The sequence below is a fragment of the Chaetura pelagica genome, unplaced genomic scaffold (genome assembly GCF_000747805.2).
Source record: "Chaetura pelagica isolate M959 unplaced genomic scaffold, ChaPel_1.0 scaffold531, whole genome shotgun sequence".
In the NCBI taxonomy this organism is placed as follows: domain Eukaryota; kingdom Metazoa; phylum Chordata; class Aves; order Apodiformes; family Apodidae; genus Chaetura; species Chaetura pelagica.
Genome location: NW_009952362.1, coordinates 496,301 through 513,175, shown reverse-complemented (window position 1 = coordinate 513,175; position 16,875 = coordinate 496,301). Strand labels below are relative to the sequence as shown.

Here is a 16,875-nt window from a genome sequence, read left to right as displayed (position 1 = left end):
CTGGGTAATCCCTTGGACATTCCCAGTGTTAGCAAGTACCATAGGGGTTGGGTAGAATCCTACTACTGAGGTTGTGAAAGGACTTGAACATGGTCTCAGGAGCCCCATTTACAGGGCTACTTAGGCTCAGGCTCTGAGTTACAGAGAATAAGGGCAGTGGGTGCTGTGGATGATCTCTGCAAAGTTCAGCTGATTCTGTGATAGGAGGCTAAAGTGGCTTGGCTTGTCTTCTACATCAAATTGTTCTTGTCCAGCTGTGGGAATAGCAGGAGCTGCTCAAAGACAGAACTGAATCTGAATTTCAGATATTCCTGAGGATTCTCTGCTGCGTCCTGCCTTGTGTCATTATTTATGTATGGGCTTTGCAAGCTAACATCACGGGGGTTACTTGGTAGGCTTTAAATAAGGGTAAGTGGAATCATGAGGATCAAACTCAAATGGTAGCTGAATTGGATGACACAGTTTTGGGTTCCACCTCAAGGTGGACTTTAAAGCTTGGAAGGAATTTCTCCCAAAACTTTTATTTTAGACTCAGCCTGTTAAGTGTATAGTTTTTGGTACAGCTAGGCCTTCTATTTTAAGGAATTGTCTTCAAATGCAGTGGAGAGTTTTGGCCTATTATCACCTTGTGAGAAAATTAAATCTCTAACTTCTTATTGATTGTGGTATATTATCTCAGAGAGACTAGAAGCAAGCAATGTATATTTTGTTCTGACAGCAGTGTTTTCCCTTGTAGGTAACCTTTCTTTTCCACAATCACAATGCTTCTTTGTGGTATTCCTGCCTTGGCAGACAGTTGTATCTCTGCTAGAGATTGTGATTTTGGCTAGACAGGGATCCAAGTCATGAAGGAGAGTGTACACAGCATTCACAGCAGTGATTACAATAGTGTGTAGGCTGACCTAAGCTGGCATTAAATTAGATCAGATTTCAAAGCCGTAGGCAGGGTCTTCAAATCATCTCTGCTCTGCCTTTAAAGCCAGAAAGAGCACGTCCAACCTTAAGATCCTTACTTAAGGAAAAGATAGCTAGTTTAAAGATATCTCCAGTGTTTTTCTGCTTCAGGAAAGTCAGTGGTGGTGCTTTAGGCTTTAGCAAGAAGGTACCCTGAGAATGTCAGAAGTGCAACAGTACCTCTGTTTAGGTTTCTCTGGCAGTACTGGCATGGTGTAGGTATCTTACTCCTGCAGCCACCTGTGTTTCTAATCCAGTACCATTGAGTCCTACACAGAGCAGATGTGTAGGAGTAGCATTTGGATCCTGTGGTTTTGATCAAGAATTTATAGGGGCATAGCTGAAAAACACAGCACAGTGCAACAAAGTCTGGATATAAATCCAGCTCCAAACTTCTCCAGCACTGAGTGGATTTGCTTCAACTGCCCCTATCTCACCTGTTGTCTTTACAGCCCCTCATGCTGTTTCAGCTCTGCTTCATTGTGCAGCATCCATTTTTGAAGGCAAGTGATGCAGGTCTATTAGTAATCCTACATGGTTCTGGAAAGGCACTGTAAAATCCCTGAGACGGATGTCTTCCAGGTAGTGTAGTACCCAGCTGAAGGGAGAAAAGTGGTGGGACTTGTGGGGAGTTGTCATCTCCTACTATTCACAGAGCTCTGAGTGCAATCTCTCTACTTTTCCGGCAGGTGGCAATGGTATGGATTCTGTAACAAAGAAAACGAGGCAAGATGGATCAGAAGTTACTGAAAGACGTAAGGAGAACATTATTTATTTGTTTATTTTATGTCACACATCAAAAATTCCAGAAGTGGATGCACAGTTTTGTATGGGATTGGATGCTGACCAGAGGTCCAGAACTAAATTCTGTGCCTGCCCCTGGTTTCTGTGTTGAAGACAGAGTAAGGAGTAAAATGGACAAGATCAGATATAGAGAGATATGTAGCATGCCCTGATTGTTGAATCGTGGATGACTGCCTTGTGGTAACATTTCTACCCAATAGTGCAGACAGTTGGATTCTCCTCCTACCTCTGATATCAATGTCCTGTGTGGCCTAGAAAATGTTCTTTAAGGTATCTTTCTTGGTTGTATGTAAAACAGAGGATGTTTTCTGCTGGCATTATGGGAATTAGCCACTAGAAAGCTAGTAAGGTGTCTGACCATGGGCTTTGCTGTTACAGCAATGGCTGTGGTTCAGTGCCTAGAAATTATAATGCTTCAGTGTTTTGTTGGGATCTTTGTAAAGAAAAAAGGTCTTTCACAACAGTGATGTTCTTAGTTACTGTTGAGTTAGAAAGGCCTGCAAACAAACACACAGCATTGTATGCTAATGAGTCTTCAGTCCCCAGGCAGTGTGGTCTTAAGAGACTTTTCTTTAGATGACATGATCTTCTTTGAATGAGTCTCAGAAATAGAGTAGAACATTGATCTAATTTGGCTATATTAACATGCCATTACTTCTGCACCCTTTTCTTTCCTCAGTTATTACAGAGACTGTAACCACAAGGCTGACATCCTTACCACCCAGTAAGTAATTGTTAGTCACTACATTACTTCTGCTCGGTGTTCTGTACCCTTCCATGCTTTTTGACTGCATTATTTCCATAAGTCCCTGGGTGCAGCACGTCTCGGTGCAGAGAGACTTGTACCCAAAGAGAAGATATTTTCAGAAATGCTTCTCTAAAAATACTTGTTAGTGGAGAGAAGGAGCATTATGTGGGGAGGTGTCTGGCTATTGTAAGAAACAAAGCCATGCAGTCCACTTACCTCATTTATGATGATAGTTAACAGGAGTATCCTTCAGTCCATGTATGGAGCAAAACTTGGATACAAACCAGCTGGACCTGCAGTGTGAATGCTTATCTGCTCTGCCAAGACACTTCTTGCCACTCTGATATCTCACCAGACAGAAAGCTCTACTTGTAATATAGTGTCATGACAGTCTTGCAGTGTGCTTACTCTTCTCACTTTTACCTGAGGACAATGCCTCATTTTGTGCTCATCTCTTCCAGAAGGAGGGAGCAGCAGTGGGCTCAAAGCATCATCTCACACTGGAGGGAGCGGAGTGGAAAAGAGGTCTTACACCCATGGCAGCAGCTATGTGACTTCAAGTAAGGAATGAAGGCATCACACAGTGAGAAAGCAGAGAGCAAAGGCAGCATATATGGTCAGAGGAGAGATTATGAGGAGGGAAGTAGGATAAGCCAGAGGTAAGGAAAACAGGTTTTATGAAAGTAGAGGTGGCAAATACTCAAAGCAAAGATATTCCTTCCTCAAAGTGTGTATGAGAATGGGTGAGTAAATGACAAAATTCCCATTTACTACAGAGAAAACTTCATTTCAGGACAAAACCAGGAACCACAAATACTACTTTCTCGGTGGTTAAGAAGTTATTTGGAAACCAAATTTCTCTTCTTTCAGGATTTCCAAATCACAGTCTTTCTGACCATTTTTGTTCAAAAGACAGTTTTGATTAATATATTTTGTTGATCTTGCTGAGGATAGATACTATTAAAGAATTTCCTAGAAAGCATTTTCTTGTATGTGCATATTGCTGTCTTTAGCCCTTTGAACAGTTTGACACATTTTCTGGAGTGCTATATTGTTATGTGCTGTCTCCTCCATAAAAAGAGGGTTCTTCGCTAACAGCATTTTTTGTCCAGCTGTTAGATTGTTAGGTTTCTGAAGAACAAAGCTTCCTAGCCAGGTTTCTGTCTCTATCCCCAGTGGGACAGACTGTCTAGCTGTCCTTTCTCTAAGCTCCAAAAGGGTGGATAAGCCAAAGGAAGTGGAGTTTGAAACTCAATAGCAGAATCAGCCATACTCAATCGATCTGACAGACACCTCCTTACCAATTAGAGGCCAGAGTGTGGAATAACTGCTTCAGGGCAGATGTGAAGTAACTCCAGTGAAGATGTCAGTCTAATTGTCTGGACTGGCACCAGTCTGAGAACTGAACCCAGTGATGCAAACTCGGATAACTCTGCAAGTTTGCCGTCTTCCTCATATCTTTTCAGTGTGTGGAGGAAGGGAAAAGAATCTGAACTCTAGAGATAATGAGTTCTTGAAGTTTCACAGAGCATTTTCTAATCTGTGCTTTCCCACTCCGCTTGCAGAGTGCTTCCAACAAGGTCGGGTTGTCAGTGCAGTTCTTTCTGCTGAATTAGGTGGAAAACATACCAATCAAAAGAGGTCCTTGTAGAGGGGAAAGTCAGCAAGAAAACACTCCGTTGAGATCACAACAGCACACACTTTTTTTCAGTGATGGGTAAACAATATGCAGTCAGATCCTGCTGATCAGCATGGATACGTTGCACTTCATCACAGGGCTCCATCTTTTGCTGCACTCTGATCATACTCCAGCATTATATTTCATACAAGAATATGAAAACATTAGTTATGGCTGCTCTGTTCTTTCTCCACAGCACTGAAGTGGTTTAGGAAGGGAAATTCTTTCCTCTGTCTAAATGCAACAGCCACTAATAACCTCCAGGCTGCCTTGGGCCAGACACACACCTCTATCACTAATGGACTGAGTAAGGCATGACTAAATGAGAGTGCAGACAGCTATTTTGGAAGTGCACTTATCTCTGCTTTTCCTTATCTCGTGAACTGCGTCCTTCAACAGTTTGAGTTCGGTTTAACCATCTCCCAGTTTTTGTGGCCTGTGTCATGTAAGACTTGAGTTTACTGGTGGATCTGTACCCAAACCAAGACCCAGCACCATCCAGAGCTGGATTTATTCCTGCTCAGGGAATATGCCTCATTCATCCCCCTAGGCCAAAACCTGCTGTCATGTATAACATTGATGAGATTTGTTTTGAAACCACAAAGATAACCAATACTCCTCTTTGCACTGAATGCTGAGGCCCGTCACAGTTAGACGCAGATGTGGTTCTTGACCATCTCTGGTTGTGAGGTACCAGTGCAAATTTGTCCAGCTCAAGGGACAGTAACCTAGAGCACCAACAGCATCCAGGGTGTACATCCAGGGCATATCTTCAACTTCCTCAGGATGTTTTGTTTTACTTTGCCTATAGGTGGAAGCGGTAGGTTGAATTCATCATCATCAACCACCAGCTACAGACAAACCCAGTCTCCCAGCTCTACTCTCACCAAATCACCTGGCTCAACATTTGAAAGAAAAACCTATGTCAACCGCCATGCAACATATGAAGGTATCACAGAACATGCCATAGGAAGGAGGCATGTGTAGTGCTCCTTGATGTTGCATTAATTCAGGATTATCCCAAATAACACAAGAATCCCGTTGTGGTTTTGCTAGGAAGTAAGCCATCAGGGATACATTTTAATGATTGTCATATTTATAGTAATGCTTATTCCTAAAAGGAGTTGTGGCACATTTTTGTTGAAAGACATTAGCAGCTCTTTTATGTAATCCTAAGTAGCTTCCTTTCTAAATGGAAATGTTCGTTGCCCACTGGGATTAGACATTTACCAGGAAGACATGTTTTGAAAGCTTTTAATGATCTTGTGCAAAATATTAATGAACACATTTCTGTTCTTTGCAGGGAGCTCCAGTGCCAACTCTTCTCCTGAGTTTCCCAGAAAAGAGTCTGGTATGTTCTTTTTAGGGCTGTTTCTCCAAACGTTATGGCAAATCAGGTGAATTAGGGACTACAGTGGTATTTTGCACATTGCTGTGTCTTGCTTTGCCTCTGTACTGGGCAGCCAGTACAGCTCCATGACTTTGAAGGAGTTATTTGGGATTTACATTAAAAACTGACAGCAGGGTCTCAGGCTGATACATACTCAAACAGATATTGCCTGCCATACAGCTGCTGCTCTCAACTGCTTTTGTGATGGTCCCCAAATGGCACAGGACATGGACAGGAGAATGTAGACATGAAATGCTTCAAATTTCCTTCTGCCACCCATCACAGTTAGGAGAACAGCTGCAAGTAAGAAAGTCCAGACTCTTAGGATATTGAACCATTACTGGTTATGCTTTTCCAGTAGCTCTTTTCTAAGCTTCAGAATATTTTTATGGAAAAATGAACTGGCTATCCAGTGACATATTTATACTGAACATCATCAGCAGGTATGAGCTTGCCCTATCCAGACTCTGAGCTGCTGATTTTACTTAGTGCAGATATACAGTGAAAAAGGCTCTCTCTCTGGCTTAGAGAGGAGGCAGGGTTTCATGGTGTCCAACCTTGGTCAGTGAGGTAAACAGGCCTGTTAGCTTCCTTTTGGCCTGTTGAAATATGAGATCACCATCTATGAACAACAATTCTGTGTACAAAGAGAAGCAGCAGTTGGTTCAGAAATAGTATTCTAAATTCTTTCAGATACCTTACAGTCCAAAGGGGACCTGGTAAAAACTCTTAAGGGTTCAGTTCCCCAGCTGTGCCCCAGTAAAAGTCACTGTGAATCTGAGCACTCTGAACAAGACCCATGTGTTCATTTTCAGAGATGTCACAGGCAGTAAAGCCTAATACTGCTTTTCTCTCATTGCTGTTCGCAGCATCGACCTTCACAAGAGGGAGAAGCCAAAGTCGAGGTGAGTGATACTGTGCTTTTAGAAGCCTCCTTTGTTTTCTTCAGTATGATTCAGGGTGTGTTCAGTGAACCTGTTCCTTAGCTGGAATCAACCAGTCTGAATGAGGTATGTGTCAGAACCAGTCAGATGAGGTATGTGTGTTTGTACCACTGCAGATTTGAACCATTTATCTGTAAGCAATTACTTAAATTACACCCAAAAAAGAGTGTAAAAATTGACCCTTGTAGAAGTCATGGTGGTTTGAACTGTGTCAGAAAGGAGAATCTACTTGGGGCCTGGACGTGTGGGGGCACAAGACATAGTCTTGTGTCTTCTCCGTTCACTGCTATAAACTCTGTCTATCTCTGTGACCTGCCTCTGACATATTTACAGTAATTATATTAATGTTCCTCCTACTGCGATCTATTTGACGAGCCACAAGGCCAAACCCTGAAATGATCTCATGCTGGTAGTAAGGAGGAGGTGAGGGAATTATGGACTTGCTGTGGTTTGTTTAGCCAGCTCACTGTAAAGCTCTGCATTGTTTAAATCATTCAGCTCTTCTAATAATTTATTGACAGTGTTGGGAAAAGGATTATATTGCTCTGTAAGAGTGCAGTATCTGTTCCCAGGTGCTTGAAGAGAAAACTATAATGTCACTTTATCCAAGTTAATTTTAGCAGTAGATATAAATCAAAATGTGCTTTTGCACAGTCTTCCTGGAGAGTGTCACCGTTACCCATTATTCTACCTCATGTCTTCAGCCTCCTCTAGCACAATACATACATGAACTACCAGCAGAATTAGGCCATACATAATAAAACAGACACCAGAGAATCAGCTCCAGCTTCTCATATTACTTCAGAAAACAATTCCAATCCATCAGCTTCTTCACATGATTGCCAAATCTACTGTTTCTTTTATAGTGCGTGCACTGCCAGATTTCATCTTGAAGAGGATGTATCACATGTCCTGTCTGGCCAGTTTACTTGTGGGTGGCAAGTTTAAAGGCTTGCCCAGTCAAATCACAAAAACTCTAGTATTTTGTGCTGGAGTGTATAAGTCAGTAGTGACTGGTGAAAATGTTGACTTAAAATTGGCCTGATTACATTCAGTGAGCTAAAAGAGAAGTCAGTAGGTTGTAAGAAGCTGAATCATAGAGCCCACTGTAGAGATGACAGTGTGAATTTTGCCTAAGAAGTAGTAGGGAAATTGTATATTTGGTAAGCTCCTTTTGGGTCTCAACTTTTTATCCAGAGGACATTTATAATAATAATGATGGCTGGGAATATCAGTGTGATTGAGGACTGCATAACTACACCTTCTGTGTGTCTGGCAGTAGCGATGCTATTGTCTTCAACAGAGGCCTTCAATGAGCTGTCTAGAATTAGAAGTAGCAAAATGTGACTCCACAACAAAGTCACCCAAACCAATTTACAACCACTGTACATGGGCTGTGAGAGCTGCTCAGATCAAACAGCAAGACAGCAAGATGGAAGGGATTCAATTCAGCCTAAAGACTTGTTCCCAGCACAGGGCACAAATGCTCCACAGTCATAATCTGCTTTTTCTCTTCCCAGAGAGTGAGATACGAGTCCGACTGCAGAGCGCATCTCCCAGTGGCAGATGTAAGTGTCATGGCTTTTATTTCAGGGGATCAGGTATAAGATATTGCTGCTCAGGGTATGTCTGCAATGACTCTGGGACTTAGTCCTCATGATGACAGATAGCAGCATGACATTCTTTTTTTTCCTGTTAAGAATATTCATGTGTCTCCCCTTTCTGAGCAAAAAACCATGGTGTGGGTTAGATGGTGGTCTTGCGAGGATTTAGGTGTACTTAGCCCCAGAAACGAGGCCCTGAAGCATTGTTACTAAATAAGTGGCATCCCCAGAAACTGCATCTTCATAGATACGGATAAATTCCATGGAGTGGTTTAGCCAGCACAAGGTTTCAGATCAATGAAACTATGGCTTTTGGGTGAATCTGAACACTTGTTTTTCCTTCCAGGGACAGAGCTGGATGATGTGAAACGTTTAGTGAAAGGAAGTCGGTCGGCCAGCTGCAGCCCTACTCGATCACCGTCAAATACGCTCCCGATACCGAAAAAGGCAGTGGTGGAGACAAAGATGGTTACTGAGAGCTCCCAATCAGGTACTTGGCAGAGGACAGTTAGCAACACTGGAGCCATCACAAACATTATTTCCCATAAAAATACCCAGTTGCTAAGAACATCTGAGTAAGAATACATTCACATTCACTTCACTGTCCTCCACCAGTATCTAGGAACAAGCAATACCCTTTTCTTGCGCGTGACTCAAATCCTGTCTAAAATTGGGAATTTTAATCCAATTTTAATTCACTAGTGAGCTCATCAGAGCCACATGTGGGAAGTAGAATTCATACATCCCATGTCCCAGGATCATTTATTGACAGAATGAAGGACACTGTGTAGTTGTTGTGTCGACTACACAAGGGTAATTAAAGTTAAGGCAGTTGAAGTTGTTTGCCTTTTAAACCTGCAATGCGTGCTAAGCCACAATCCTGGTCTCATTAAAAAACAATTCTGTTGTTTTGGTTTTTTTTACAGTGTCAGGGACATATGATACCACCATACTGAATACTGCCCTCCCTCCATATGTGTGGTCCTCCACTCTGCCTGCTGGGTCTTCCCTTGGTGGATACCATAACAGCTCTTCCTTGATCAATACTATGTCTCACTCTACAGGATCAGGTATGGTCCTTGGACCACCCAGCCTTGAAGGACAGAAGTGACTCCATACTGAAATTGGCTCAGTGCTTTTATTTTTGCACAGCAAGAGTAATTAAAATAATAGAAGAATCAAGATGGCAGGGGATATGCTTGAATTTTATCTCGTTTTCTGTAACTTGGTGCTCTGTTTCTACATTGACTGTATTTGAAAATCCTTCTTTGTGAGGATCTATTGTCCTGACCTGTTGCTAAACTTTGATGATAGCTTTATCAATAAGGTCAGGCTCATATTCCCTACCAGAACTGGTTCTGCAGTCTAGTTAACACTGGATTATCCTGGCCTATTGTAAGAACATCTGGGCCTAACTCTTCCACCCTCATACACTAAAGATGTATTCAATAAGTGTTGGGTGTGATTATACCTTGTAAGGCCCACTTCTAAGTGCTGGGAGTGCTCCATTTCCCAGCTGTAGAGAAAAACCTCAGGAAACTTTATGACAGCATGATATTAAAAGCTTTGCTTTCTCGCAGTGTTTCACAAGTCTGATATTGGATTTTCTCTGCTTTATCAGTTCAGTAAAAGAGTGGTTTTGGTGTCACAATTTTCAAGATTTTTCCTCTATGCAATTATTGGCCATTTTCACTAACTGCATTTCTAACTGACTATGACTCTTTCTGTGACTGTGCCACTGACCTTCAAGTGATGGATTTCTAATTCCAGAGAAATAATAACATTTTCCTCCCCATTTTACAGTTTTTGGTGCTCCAAATAACCTGGCTCCCAGCAATCATACTCTGAACACAGGCCTGAGCACTTCCTCTACAGGTCAGACTTTCCTCTTCTTCCCTTCACACTTGCACAGCACCGCAGACCTGGCAGACATGTACAATGAAATAATATCTATATCAGTTTCTCCTCTGTTCTTCATCTCAGCATCAGCAGTGTGTCTACAAACCCCAGTAATTCTTTGGTTATGGTGGATTTATTTTGAGTTGGTCATGCAGAGGTGGTGTTAGCTCCTCACTAATTTTATCTGGGAGATAGGGAAAACTACCTGGTAGGCCAGACTGTTTCTTCCCTAGAACAACTCAGCCTAATGCCTTAAAAAATAAACTTATGAGTCCTAATCCATAAAGACCCACTGCTCCTCTGTCAGTTTTCCTTGCAATTTCCTTTTTCTTCACCTGGCTTGAGACCTCTGGTGGAGTCTCTTCAGTGCCACTAAACCCCTTCTCTTCCTTTCATAGTCACACACACTGTGTCTACAAAGTACTGCACTGTCATGCAGGGTCTCTGGCTGGGCCTGCACTGAGGGTGTGTGAGAGCAGTCTGTGCACTGAACTAATATTGCCATACTGATTCTGGCACCAGAAGTGCCACCTTCCATGCTGTTCGCTTCTCTCTCGACAGCACTGCCACATACTCTGTGCAGTTATCATCTCCCTAAAATTCCCTTAGTCAGACCAAGCCAGTTTTCTGAATTTACCTTATTCCCAAGTGCCCACCTGCAGAAATGTCCATGCAGCCATGACAGTGGCCTTGCAATCTAACTTGAGATAATGTTTTAAAATGCCCTTAGATAGCAAAATTACCTAAGGAAAAAAAACAAAAACATTTTGTAAGGAGGATCTTTGAACAGAAATGCTTAGGCCTGTGATGCCTCCAGCCACCTGGTGTACTATATTGGGAGAGGTTGTCATTACTGTAATTGGTTTGGCTTGGTTTTGTTTTTAACTCTAATACCATCTGCACTGCAGGATGCCTCTAACCCCCATTGCAATGTTTTTCTTTGCAGTGTTTGGAGTTCAAAACAACCTTTCTCCAGGCTCTTCAACCCTGACCCAGAATGCTACTGCGGCCTCCACAGGTCAGCAACAATTTAAGCCTAGAGAAAGTGTGAGGGTCAGCAATGCATGTTGCCTTATCCCACCTTTTCTGTAGTTACTAGAAAATTCATATTGACAGAGACTCCTTCATTACCATCTTCCTGTGTGGAGCAGTGTATTATGAAGATATTCAGGAACATTTCCTCTGCTTTGCATGTGCAGGAACAGCTCCCAGTGCCTATGTAAGCACGAGAGATTTGCTTGCTGGGGTAGCCCTTGCTTGTTTGAGTTGTCTTAGGTACCCTGAATAACAAAATATTATTTTAATCGTGTGCAGCCCAAGGTTGGTGTGTGTAGGTACCTTGTAATCCTTCATCTCTTTCATTCTTGAATTTCTTCATTGCAGCATATGGTATGAAGAACACTTCTCAGAGCAACACCATGGCAAGCACAGGTGTGTCTGCCTCAGCAGGTGAGTATGTCATTCACAGTTGTTCAGGCATGGCCTTGTACAAGCATATAATGATAAAAATAATTAGAGGCTCAGACAGGTGAGTGGCACTCCCGTCTGACTCCTCAGGAGCATGACTTGTCCCTAGTCAAGTTTCCCACTAGTACTTTTCTGAAAAAAAAGCAAATGAGCCAGAACCTAAGAATAAGCAAATTAGGTGGTCTGATTCAGATCTCCCTTACTTTGTGGTAACTCAGATGATTTAACTGCAGCTATTTCAGCTCAACAGGCAGGTAACTGTATGGAAGACTACATGTGTGAAATTGTGCTTCATTTGAATCCAAAACATTTGCAAGGTTGCTCTTAATCATGATTTTGCAGTAGTACCAGGCTCAACCACTCAAAAATCCAGGAATTGGCTTATACATTGTCAGATTTGCTTTTTTAATGAGAGACGTTTAAGTCTTTCTGCTTGCTTTTCACCCTTGATCAATTGGGGATCACCTTTCCAACTTTTTTCTGCAATTCTCTGAGCTATAAATTAAGTCTTGTATTTTGTGCATACAGGAAGCCAGGTTTCTTTTGTAATCCAAGGACTCCCAGAGATGATACTTTAAAAGATTCTGCTAGAATAATGAAATAATACAATTCTGGTTATCTGGTTATATTATTTTCAATGTTGTATCAATTTGTGTGCAAATTCAGGTTTGTACACCATTCCAGGCATAACTGGTACTGCCTCATGGTAGAAGGGTGACCACACTGATGTTTTTGAGCCTTGTTTGGCTTGTGCCTAACCTCAGTAAGCTACAGCTCAATGCTTCACAACCATGCCTGGCTCCCAAGGATGTGGAGTGCTTTGTGCTTGACAGAGTGTAAGTCTGCTAAGGGTGCTCCTCAGTTTGGGATGTGCCAGCTCTGATGCCCCTTGAATGTCTATCTCAGACTGAGTGTCTATGATTTTATAGTATGCATGTTTGAGAAGTGAAGAGGTCATTGAGCAAAGCTTTTCTGTATGTGATTGAATTCCAGATGCTCTCCATTTCTGGTAGCAGTTGCTCCCCTGCTAGTGAAATGCACATCTCTAAAGAAGTCTAATGACACACACAGCTCTCCTCATAGCCTCAGTGACCAGCCTGTGTCTCACTAGGTGTTTATAGTAATGGCAACCCCGGTCACAATGGTACTAACCTATTTTAGTGAACACAAGTCTTATGGCTTGTAGTTATAACTCATTGGCCCACACTCAGCTCTTTACCAATATTCCAGGGGGAACCATTCTGACCTCCCAGGGAGACGATGTTCTGCGCAAAGACTGCAAATTTCTGCTGCTGGAGAAGGAGAACGTCCCAGCAAAGAAGGAGACAGAGCTCTTGGTCATGACAAAGGACAGTGGCAAAGTGTTTAGTGCCTCTACTACTGGGCTTAGTGGAGGTAAATTCTCTGTTTTGGGACATGTGGGTACTCTGAAGGTAGAGAAATGGAGACTGATCATAGGGGTTGTTCAGAGTTCAGGACACTGCACCTGACTCAAACTGTTGCAAGGCAAAAAAGGAGCTCTGGCAGGCTTTTAACCATGCCAGCTGCAATCTTAAGTCTAGCATTTGTATTTGAAGCTCCAGACTATGCCTTGGAACTTTTCACAAGGCTCAAGAGCTTTGAAAGCAAAAACTAGAACTAGTTTAAACAGGCAGATCTATTGTGGCTTCCCAGTAAAAAACGTTTCCTTTTTTTTTTGCCAATTAAAGAAGATAAGCCTGGTTGAACTTCTGGTGTAATGTTTTTAATTATATTTTGTTCCTGTTGAGGGTCCTTTGCAGAAGACACCTTGAAGAAAGAGAAGCAGGGATTTTCCTCCTCTTGTGCTGCAGATACTGGCCTAAAATCAGATGCAAATGGTAAGGGTTTGTTCCTGTGGTAATGCAATAGAACTTTTCCCTTCTGCCTCCACTACTACCTCCCAGCCACAAACCCATGCTCTGAGTTTAATCACGCATAGAAAGACTGTTAAAATATCTGTTACTGCTATTACAACAGGAGGACTGAAATCCATGGCAACAAGGGACAAAGCAGCTTATGCAGGTAAGTGATGTGATTCTGACTTTTATTTGAGGGAGCACCAAAGGACAGTGTACCAAAAGCAATTTTTCCTGAGTGACATGAGTGATCTCTGTGCAATGAGATCAGAGGGGAGGCATGTTCAGGAGGCTACTCTGTCTGTAATGAGCAGAGCACACATCAGAGAAATTGGTACCAGTGATTTGATTGTGGATGAGTAGGCACTTGGGGTATTTTTTTTTTTATTGCTGGAGAAGATCAGATAACTGACAGTATAACTGCATCCTGCTACCAGGACAGATTTATAAGGAGGAGAGGTCTCGAATGGACTATGCTTGCAATTGGTGTCATTTATGGCTCAAAATGGTACAAAAAATTGGCCCCGAGGGGATCATATTTTTCAGCTGTTATTTTAAAAAGCACAGAGTGATGTTCCCCATTAGCATTCCCATTGGGAATGGTGTTCCCATCTTCTAAAGGCACTAGAATTACACCCACTGTGTGCAGAGTGGGGTGTAAAACTTTTTTTTTTTTCCATTGCTCGTTGTATAATGGATCAGACCTTGGTGTCCTTAAGAGATTTTTGACTCTGAAGTCAAGGAACTCTTCATTAACCAGGAGACTGTCCCTTCCCTCTTCCAGAAATACAAAATGGTGATGCAGGGGGTGCAATTGGATCAGCACCATCCTGGTGTCCCTGTCGTTCCTGCTGTAGCTGGTGGAAATGGCTTCTGGGTTTGCTTCTGGCCTGGTTGCTTCTCCTTGGATTGCTTTTTGGACTCATTGCTCTGGGTAAGAAATAACTTATGTTGAATGGGATAGAAAGACAAGCAGAGGGTGTAAGCTGGCAAAGAGGCCAAGTACCAGAGATTTAAAGCCAGAGAACTGGAGAGGAGCACATGCAGCTTTGTGTCAACTGCCACAGAGATACTATAAATGGAAAGAAAGAATGGATAAGGAATATGAACCTTTGATGAATGGTTATATAGTCTTGGAGTGAATAAGATAGGAGAAGTCCTGAGATCTGAGGTCTGGCTTCGCAGACGCAGATACCAGAGTTGTCACTTACATTCCAGATGTCCTTGCTAGAAAAAGATACAAAGAATAAATCTGCAAAACTCAGTGGCCATTGCTGTCTGACACAGTGTTGCCTTGTCCCTAATGCTAGAAGTAGGTGTTTTGGGCATGAGCCTTTGGCAGCATGTTCCCTAGTGTTTTACTTTTACCTTCCAGCGGAAGAAGTGAGAAAGCTGAAATCTCGTGTGGAAAACCTGGAAAAAATCAATGGTGACCTCCTGACAATTAATGAAGGGAAATTAAAACAAGCACAGGATGTTTCAAGAGTAGACTTTCTTCAGGGTATTTCACCATCCTCAACCTTCAATTATGAAAATGAAGAGTCAGTTTGGTTGATGGTAAAGAACAGACTGAACAAGGAAAAAGAACGAGGTGAGATGAGTCAATATCTGTGGTTCTGCATGAGGCCAGAATATTTAAAGGGATTCGGGGAGGATTTGATTGCCCAAGGGCCTAAAAACCAGAACTTTTAGAATGCAATGAAGTCTGTCAAAAAGTGTCCTTGCATGTCCTCGCAGACAAGCTCTGCTGGAGCTCAGAGTGCTGTCATTAACACTGGTGGTGCATTCCTTAAAGCCAGCAAAAAAGGGAGAATAGGCAGGGGACATGTACCTTGTTTGCTGTAGCAGGTGAGTTTTCCATTTTGAAAGAACTGCACAGAAAAATGAACCTACACCTTACTTTTCATGCTACTTTTGTTAACAAGGGAAAGATTAATTGCTTCTGTTTAGATGATGGAAATAGGTTAAGAACAGACATTGCCCCAGATTTTGAATTTTCATGGATTTATGAAAGTAAATTTGTTGGGAAAGCTCTACTTACACAGATGTGCTGGGCCTGATAGCCTTTGCTGCCTGCAGCCTCAAAATCCAAACCGAGGGGTCTTTATACAACAAAACGAGTAGCTGTTCTGTTGTGTAATGCACTTAACAACCCTTTCACTTCCTGTTACAGGCTACTTCCGAGGGGAAAGAGGAGAACCTGGTGAGAAAGGTACAGTCATATAGTTCTTCTTTTCCCCTGTCCTGTTCCTTGTCTCCAGCAATGCACAAGTTTGGGGTGGATGTTGCCACAATGAGAAATTAAAATAAGAAAGATGAAGCTGGTTTATACTTGAACAAAAAGCGTGCAAAGATACTTTGCCACTTAAACTGCAGAGGGCCTGATCCCATGCAGAACTAATACAGAGGCTCAGCCTTGCCTTGTGCCAGTGTAAAAGTCCAGATCCTGTTTGCAACTAGTGGGGTGGGTCTGATCCTGCACTATTCAAGTGTGAAGTGTCCCTGTTCACCCATAACTTCTTCATGTTTAATTGAAGGTGGGTAAACAACTAGAAAAGCAAAATAAAAGTGTAATCATTGGAAATATCTCTAGGATCTCTCCTGATTTTATTCTTCTTCTTTTCTCAGGTGACATGGGAATGCAAGGTCCCAGAGGTGAGTCTGGAGTTACCTGCTTTCTCAGGCAGATCAGCAGCTTGCCAATAGAGTCACAAATTAATTTTATTTATTCCAGAAGTTATAGAAGCTGTTGCATTTTCTAGTTCAGAGGTTATTGTGGTGGTTTGCTCTTCTTCCAAGCAAAGCCACTTCTCAGAGTTCACTGTAGAAGAGAAAACAGAGCTCACTTTGAATCTAGAAAATCCTTTTGCCTGCATGAAAGTTGTTCCTGCAGCCAAGCTCTACCTTGTTTATTCACAATGTGCTTCAGAGGATTTTGTATGGTGTCAATGATTCAATTCATTGCATAAATACAAGGGGGGGGCAATGTGGCATTGCTGGAGTTGGTAGAACTTGTAAACATGCCAGGAACATAAACTCCTTTTCATGGGGGGTAAAGATTGGCCAAAGTGACAAACAGGGAAGACCTATTCTCCACTGACTGTCTATTTCTTTCTCCCTGCAGGAGAGCGAGGACTTCCTGGTGTCCCAGGTGGGTAGTTGTACAATTCCACTGTGAGGGAGGACATTTAGTGACCTTACTGTAAGCAAGAAAAAGTTTTGCACTTATCTCAAGGTGGTTCTCTAAAGAGTCAATATTTAGCATAGATAAGTCACTTGGTTAAAAACCTTGATGCTGAGCTACCCACACAGCTCAGAGACTTGCAAGCAAGGCCTCAGCCTGACCTCCACTTACTTGAACAATCCTACTTTGAGGGTGTGAAGATCCCAGCTTACCTTTGAAAGTCCCACAGCTGAATGAGTACTTGGCCCAACTTCCTTGTGCTCTTACAAGTTTTGTGTTCCCCTAATTTGCATGTTATTCTTTCCTGGTACACAGACAAAGACTCT

The 16,875-nt window shown here is 42.3% G+C and overlaps 1 protein-coding gene across 1 annotated transcript in view; it reads left to right on the top strand.

The window, feature by feature from the left end:
- The first annotated feature begins 1,654 nt into the window (after positions 1-1,654).
- The window catches only part of COL17A1 (collagen, type XVII, alpha 1), a 34,633-nt gene continuing 19,412 nt past the window's right edge, over positions 1,655-16,875 (top strand). The window contains exons 1-20 of the mRNA XM_010007896.1: positions 1,655-1,709; positions 2,968-3,066; positions 4,996-5,133; positions 5,488-5,535; positions 6,444-6,479; positions 8,039-8,086; positions 8,469-8,612; positions 9,049-9,192; positions 9,926-9,997; positions 10,968-11,039; positions 11,405-11,470; positions 12,719-12,883; positions 13,258-13,347; positions 13,487-13,531; positions 14,150-14,299; positions 14,741-14,956; positions 15,539-15,577; positions 15,994-16,020; positions 16,490-16,519; positions 16,851-16,875. The exon at positions 16,851-16,875 is cut by the window's right edge and continues 53 nt beyond it. Coding sequence (XP_010006198.1) covers positions 1,655-1,709; positions 2,968-3,066; positions 4,996-5,133; positions 5,488-5,535; positions 6,444-6,479; positions 8,039-8,086; positions 8,469-8,612; positions 9,049-9,192; positions 9,926-9,997; positions 10,968-11,039; positions 11,405-11,470; positions 12,719-12,883; positions 13,258-13,347; positions 13,487-13,531; positions 14,150-14,299; positions 14,741-14,956; positions 15,539-15,577; positions 15,994-16,020; positions 16,490-16,519; positions 16,851-16,875 — 1,709 coding nt within the window. The remainder of the gene's footprint in view (positions 1,710-2,967; positions 3,067-4,995; positions 5,134-5,487; positions 5,536-6,443; positions 6,480-8,038; positions 8,087-8,468; positions 8,613-9,048; positions 9,193-9,925; positions 9,998-10,967; positions 11,040-11,404; positions 11,471-12,718; positions 12,884-13,257; positions 13,348-13,486; positions 13,532-14,149; positions 14,300-14,740; positions 14,957-15,538; positions 15,578-15,993; positions 16,021-16,489; positions 16,520-16,850) is intronic.